The 7,500-nt window shown below is 44.9% G+C and overlaps 1 protein-coding gene across 1 annotated transcript in view; it reads right to left on the reverse strand.

Moving 5' to 3' along the window:
- LOC119579421 (protein shank-like) overlaps window positions 1–7,500 on the reverse strand; it is a 60,795-nt gene that overhangs the window by 52,927 nt on the left and 368 nt on the right. The window contains 2 exon segments of the mRNA XM_037927225.1: window positions 3,827–4,034; window positions 7,397–7,500. The exon segment at window positions 7,397–7,500 is cut by the window's right edge and continues 368 nt beyond it. Of these exon segments, the coding sequence (XP_037783153.1) occupies window positions 3,827–4,034; window positions 7,397–7,446 (258 nt within the window). The 5' untranslated portion in view covers window positions 7,447–7,500.

Raw genomic sequence — 7,500 nt, forward strand, 5'->3', positions numbered from 1 at the left:
GAGAGAAAGAGAGAAGAAGAGAAGAAAGAAAGAAGAGAGAAGAAGAGAGAGAGTGAGAGAGAGAGAGAGAGAGGAGATGGAGAGAGGAAAGAGAGAGAGAGAGATAGAGAGAGGAGAGAGAGATCGAGAGATCGAGAGAGGAGAGAGAGAGGAAAGAAAGAAAGAGAGGAGAGAGAGAGAGAGAGAGAGAGAGAGAGAGAGAGAGAGAGAGAGAGAGAGAGAGAGAGAGAGAGAGAGAGAGAGAGAGAGAGGAGAGGGAGGGAGGGAGGGAGGGAGGGAGGGAGGGAGGGAGGGAGAGAGAGAGAGGGAAAGAAAGAGAGAGGGAAAGAAAGAGAGAGAAAGAGAAAGTAAGAGAAAGTAAGAGAAAGAGAGAGAATGAGAAAGAGAGAGAATGAGAAAGAGAGAGAATGAGAAAGAGAAAGATAAAGAGGGAAAGAGAGAGAAACGGAAGCAAAAATGATTCAAGTGTTCAGGCCTCACCTACGGAAAGCCGGTCCATAACACCCCTAAAATGACTCCAAGGCTCAAAACTCTACAGAAACACTAACTAAAACCACTCTAAGCACTAACATCCAACTAGGATCAGTCTGGAGCTTCTACTAAGCAATGTAAACAGGCAATCTACCGACATGTTCAGGACACGTTAAAAAAAAATAGTGCGAGGAAGAGATAGGCCTACATAGACTCCCACAGAAAGAGGATTTGGAAAAAAAAAACATGCATAGGGGAAAGTAGCCCGGTAGCCCCAGGAGCAGTAGCTGGCTGGGTAGCCGGATGAACTACCAGATAAGAACACTTGGCTAAGATCGCGATAAGGGAGCACGTTATCAAATCCCCGTGTGTTCTGCGTGGCTCGGGCGTCTCCTTCCTCGCCACGCCCTCCTCTCGCCCCGCCCCGCCCCTTACCCTGTCATCCCTTCCTAGACATGCCAAAAAAAAAAAAAAAAATAATAGTAATAACTCAAATCTATACCATTACTATCCACCCTGCGGTAGGGGAGGGAGGGTTAAAAATGTTTGATTCCTTAAAAAAAAATATATATATATATTATATATATCATATATATATATTATATATATATATATACATATATATATATATATATATATATATATATATATATATATATATATATACAAAAAAGGTGGAGGGATAAAAAAGACAGGGATTCGGACACAGCCAATCGCAGGCGAACACAACAAACAGGTTGCCGTCAGCTGTTCGGGATACACATCAAAGAGACGAACGAAAATCAGCCTTTGGAGAGAGAGACACAGGTAACAGCATGTGGCATTTCAGAAAGAATAATTACAGAAGTAAACCCAATGCAGAGTGATGACGTGGGGAGAGGGGAGAGAGGAAGGGAGGAAGGGAGGGAGGGAGGGAGGAGGAATGAAAAGGAGAGGGAGAAAGGAAGGAAGGAAGTGAGAAGGGAAAGAAACTAAACAAAAAGGAAGGGAGAAGGGAGAGAAAGTAAACAAAAAGGAAGAAGAAAAAAATTGGAACAGGGCGAGAGAGAGAGAGAGAGAGAGAGAGAGAGAGAGAGAGAGAGAGAGAGAGAGAGAGAGAGAGAGAGAGAGAGAGAGAGAGAGAGAGAGAGAGAGAGAGAGAGAGAGGGAGAGAAACTGGGTAAATAAAAAGATAAGCTTCAGCCCTTCTTCTTTTCTCCTTCCTTCCTTCCTTCCTCAACCCCAAACACTCGAGAGGAGAAGAAACCCAAGCCCCAAGAAATGGAAAGGAAGATGAAAAAGTCCTGAAGGGAAGGATCCTCCCTGGAGCGCTGAAGGAAGGGAACACGTATAAGGAGGGAATTCCCGAGAATCCTATGCATACGGAATCAGGAGGAGGAGGAGGAGGAATTGGAGAGGGTGTGGGAGGGAAAGGGAGAGGGAGGGGGAGAGGGAGGGGATAGGGAGAGGCAGAGGCAGAGGGAGTGAAGGAGAGAGAGAGAGAGAGAGAGAGAGAGAGAGAGTGAGAGAGAGAGAGTGAGAGAGAGAGAGTAGAGAGAGAGAGTAGAGAGAGAGAGTGAGAGAGAGAGAGAGGAGAGAGAGGGAGGGAGGGAGGGAGGGAGGGAGAGAGGAGAGGAAGAGAGAGAGGGAGGGAGAGAGAGAGGGAGGGAGAGAGAGAGGGAGAGAGAGAGAAAGAGAAAGAGAGAAAGAAAGAGAGAGAGATAGAGAAAGAGAGAGAGAGATGATCAAGTGGAGGAAGGAGATCAAAGGAGTAGCTCATGTGGCTTCAACTCGAAACGAGATGACCTTTTATTTTGGCCACTTTAAACGGGGCGGAAATCAAAGCCTGGTGGTTTCTAAGTTTCCCTATTTACGAAGTGATTAAAAGAAAGGCAATAAGGGCTTGAAATTTGTATTTTGTTTTCGATAGATAAAGTATCAGAAGCAATTTAAGTGGGCTTGTGCGAGTGTGTGTATAGGTGTGTGTACATGAACACATTTGTAAGTGTAAGAGTGCACATGTACAGATTAAGAGAGAGAGAACTCTTGCAGGCATTTCATCTAGTGTCTTTTGTTTTCAGAGTAAAGATTAGATATGTGCAATACAGGGTACGAGGGTACTCATGACTTACGAAAACAGGGGAAAATATACTGACATAAAATATACTCTGGTCGTCAGGATGAAAATTATTTACAGTAAAGAAGAAAAAAAGGTTTGACGTGGATGATTCGACAGTGACAGCAAGGAGAAAAGTATAAACACCTAAATACAATAAGGAAATCAAAGACAAACGACAGTGTGATCTCAGTGCAGTTGTATCCAACTAGTCAGCGTCTCTTGGAAACTCCCTGGCATCGAACTCCACTGTTCAAGGCGTTTATACTTTCAAAAGGGTATTAAGGACCCACAACCAGAGCCGCCAGAAGGGATCGAACCCGAAACACTGACTGGTTTTGAAAAGACGTTTCCGTGGGTGGATTCACTAGACCCGTTCAAGAAAGTGGGTGTGGGTGGGTGTACACAACACAGATGTGAGTCCAAAAAGTGTGCTGGTGGTGGGTTAGGGTGGGTTACACATGGGTACACATAATATGGGGCACATTATCTTACACTTCCAAGTCGTTAGGTACACCGAACTATGTACAGAAAATAGATTTTTTTAAGAGTACGAAATTGTTACTGAAAAACGAAAAGACCATTAAAGGAAAGATTGAAGATTTCTCATCTTCGTTATGGTGAAAGGTTAACAGGTATCAAGTGCACGGGCTTTATCTGATGATCATTTACAAAGCTTAAGAGGCAAATCCATTAGAATCTTGCCTGTTGTACATACACTTATTCTTTAAAGTGGATGAGGTGGTGAGGGGGGGAAATAGCGCTTAAAAAATTTTTGAATTCCAAAGCTCGTGTAAATGTGCACGGCGGGAGAGAAGAATAGTGAAAGAAGACAATCCAAAAATAAAGGAAGCTTAATTGTACAAGAGGTTCATAACACTGTTCCGTGGAGGGAGGAGACAGCTGAAAGAAGGATATGTTAGTAGTCCGAGGCACCGCCATGACGCCCTGAGTGCCAGCGGAGAGACACGGGCGGCTCTGGCGGTGCGGGAAAGGGGGGGGGGGGGGCACACATATACATTACCTCTTACCCGGGGACCTCGAGACTCCACATCCTACTCTGTCCTACAGCGGAAGTAAAGTCTTCGGGGATTCTCATCCTTCGCGGGAATACTCTCCTTCTCATCTCTCTTTCTCAAAAAATTGGAAAAAAATGCCATTCCTAACCATTTATCCCATTATCACTTGTTCCTTTCTCTTATCTTTTCTTCTTCTCTCTCCTCCTTTATCCTAAGAACCGAAGTTCCCCGCGAGCTTTACCTTGGGAAGCGCCGCCAGGGCCTGCTGCTTGACGTCCCACACGAGGTCGTCCTTGTGGAACTGCAGGCACTTCTCGACCTTGAGCTCCGGCACGTTGATCCTGAGCACTACCTCGTCGCCCACGCTGGAGGCCGAGGACGACCCGGCGCCGGCCGACCCCGAGGCCGAGCTCACGCTGACCCCGTCCTCCATGACGGTGCTCCGGGACCTGCGGGGGAGAGACGTCGAGGATGAGGTCGAGGGTGAGGTAAGGAGAGCAACGAACAAAATTGACTAAGGGCAGAGCGAAAATTAAGATAAGGGCGATAAAGGAAGATAAAGAAAGGGAGAGAGAAAAGAGAGAGAGGGAGAGAAATAAAGAAAGAGAAAGAGAAAAACAGAAAGAGAGAGAGAGATGACAAAAAGCTGAGAGATACAAAATAGAGAAACAAAACACACAACAGAAAAGAAACAAGGAGATAGAAAAAAAAACTAAAAAGTCTAAAACCAAAAGAGAGAGCGAGAGAGAACTCGAGAATAAAGAAAAAAAAATGCTTAGCAACAATAGTAAATAAGGGCGTCACCAAACCCCTAAGTGAGAAGAGGCATAAACGTATAAAGTCATATCAGTATTTACAAAATCGTAGTCAACAAGCAAAGAGGTGTGACACCAATGGATTTGTTCGTACTTTATAATAATAATAATAATGATAATAACGATGATGCTGATGATAGTGGTGATGGTGGTGGTGGTGATGAGCGAGAGAGAGAGAGAAAGAGAGAGAGAGAGAAGAGAGAGAGAGAGAGAGAGAGAGAGAGAGAGAGAGAGAGAGAGAGAGAGAGAGAGAGAGAGAGAGAAGAGAGAGAGAGAGAGAGAGAGAGAGAGAGAGAGAGAGAGAGAGAGCGAGAGAGAGAGAGAGAGAGATAATAGAAGGAAAGGGCGAGGCAGATTGGGGAGAGGGAAGGAGGGGGAGAGAGGGTGGATAGGAAGAGGCATAGAAAGAAGTGGTAGGAGGGAGGGGGAGGGGGAGGGAGGGAGGGAGGAAGGGAGGAAGGGAGGGAGAGAGGGAGAGAGAGAGAGAGAGAGAGAGAGAGAGAGAGAGGAGAGAGAGAGAGAGAGAGAGAGAGAGAGAGAGAGAGAGAGAGAGAGAGAGAGAGAGAGAATGGAAAAGAAGCACAGAGAGAAGAGAGAGAAAAATATAAACAAAATATTTCCCCACCAGTGCCAAAGATTTCACCTCCCACCTCCTCCCCTAATACTACTCATATAGGCCAAAAAATATATATGTAAAAATATTCTCCTAATACGTTCGTTGACACCTCGCTATCAAGTATGCCAATGTCTTAAATAACAATAACCATTCCTCTTAATTGCAATAACGATGGACCCCGTTAACGGAATACTCATGGCGATGTCTTGCATAGATAACACGTCGTTGCATGCAAGACACGTCCGGAGATGTCGTTGCATGCAATTGAAGTAATAAGGACAACCATTCCCTTGACAATGATGGCAACACGAGGACAGAAACGCATGGCGATGGTGTGACAAGGGAAATAATTTGATGGATATGAAAAGATTTTAAAATGAGAGGGAGAGAAGAGGAAGAGGAAGAGGGAAGGAGGGAAGAGGGAGAGGGAGAGGGAGAGGGAGAGGGAGAGGGAGAGGGGGGGGAAAGAAACGATCCAAATAGGCCTAAATGCGAAGTTCAAGAATGTATGAACGCTTAATCCGTGGGATAAATTGTACGGATAATGAAATTATAAAGGCCTAACGAAAATCGGGTGTCTGTTTACGGTATACAGTAGGCCTAAAGGAGCCTAGACCGCGCTTGGAAGGAGCAAATTTTTTTCGGCTGAGGATATGATGAAACTTAAAAAAGAGTGAGATATCTTGGAAAATAAGGGAAGGGAGAGGAGAAGAGAGGAGAGGAGAGGAGAGGAGAGAAAAGAAGAGAAGAGAAGAGGAGAGGAGAGGAGAAGAGAGGAGAAGAGAAGAGAAGAGAAGAGAAGAGAAGAGAAGAGAAGAGAAGAGAAGAGAAGAGAAGAGAAGAGAAGAAGCGAAGAGAAGAGAAGAGAAGAGAAGAGAAGAGAAGAGAAGAGAAGAGAAGAGAAGAGAAGAGAAGAGAAGAGAAGAGAAGAGAAGAGAAGAGATAAGAGAACAGAAAAGAAAAGAAAAGAAGAGAAGTGAAGAGGAAAGAAAAGAAAAGAAGAGTAGAGAGGAGAGTAGGGGAGGGAAGGGGAGGGAAGGGGAAGGGGAAGGGGAAGGGGAAGGGGAAGGGGAAGGGGAAGGGGAAGGGGAAAGGGAAGGGAAAGGGGACGAGAGGAGAGGAGAAGGAGAGGAGGGGAGGGGAGGAGAAGGAGAGGAGGGGAGGGGAGGGGAAAAAGAAAGGGAAGGTGAAGGAGAGGAGAGGATAGAAGAGGAGAAAGAAGAAGAGAGAAAAGAAAGTAGGGAAAATGTTGGAGGCAACGGAAAAGAACTAAAGAGAAAAGAAGCAGAAAATAGGAAAGAAGGAAAATGGGAGTAAAGAGAAATGGGAGAGGGAAGAGAAGAGAAGGGAATAAAAGAAATGAAATGCAAGGAAGGAGGAAAAGAGGGAGGAGCAGGACGGAGGCGTTAAAGAGGGGAAAAAGGAAAGGGGAGGAAGACTAAATACTTTTCTTCTAAAATTTCAAACTTCAACCATGTACGACCATTAGTTTCTACAACGAAATACTCGCCGTTTTCTCCCCCCCCCCTCTCTCTCTCACTCACACACACACACATACACACACACACACACACACACACACACACACACACACACACACACACACACTAACACTCTCACTCACTCATTCTCTCACTGATTCACTCACTTACTGACTCAATCACTAACTCACTCACTCACTGACACTGACTGTCTGACTAACTGACACACACACACACACACACACAATCTCTCTCTCTCTCTCTCTCTCTCTCTCTCTCTCTCTCTCTCTCTCTCTCTCTCTCTCTCTCTCTCTCTCTCTCTCTCTCTCTCTCTCTCCCTCAATGCTAACCTTTCCTTCAGCTGAGCGTATCTCATAACCCTAATCCTCACAGCGCAAGAATATTACATGAACAAACTCCTAGAATATCCAAACAGCCAAGCAGACCAAGATTACTTTTTAATTTCCCTCGACGGAGGAGAAAACTTGGGAATTACTTTTTTTCCGAGCGGAAAGGGGCGGGAGAGGGAGAGGGGGTGGGTGATTTCAAGGTCTATCTAAAAAAAGAGGCCCATTCGCGTCTCTCTCTCTCTCTCTCTCTCTCTCTCTCTCTCTCTCTCTCTCTCTCTCTCTCTCTCTCTCTCTCTTTCTCTCTTTCTCTCTCTCTCTCTCTCTTATGTACGCGGCAGGAGGTAAATCAGTAATCATGTAAAGATGCCAATGTATAAATATTGCTTCATTTTTTTTCACTACTCTCCCGACAGCAACATGAATGAGTAACGATGTAAGTAAATGTATGTGACAGTCAGCCTGTTCATAGCTGATTCGACAAGATAAACAATGCCTCAAAAATAATGTCACTACTTTTTTACTAGAAACAAAAATAAACTCCAATCTTACCATTCTATATTCCCTGGAAACACTTCCTTCGTGCCAATCAGAATCCGCATATTTTGTCTTGATTTCGTCTTTTATTTTCACAAGATTCAACTCCAAAGGAACTG

The sequence above is a fragment of the Penaeus monodon genome, chromosome 12 (assembly GCF_015228065.2).
Source record: "Penaeus monodon isolate SGIC_2016 chromosome 12, NSTDA_Pmon_1, whole genome shotgun sequence".
NCBI classification, from domain to species: Eukaryota; Metazoa; Arthropoda; class Malacostraca; order Decapoda; family Penaeidae; genus Penaeus; species Penaeus monodon.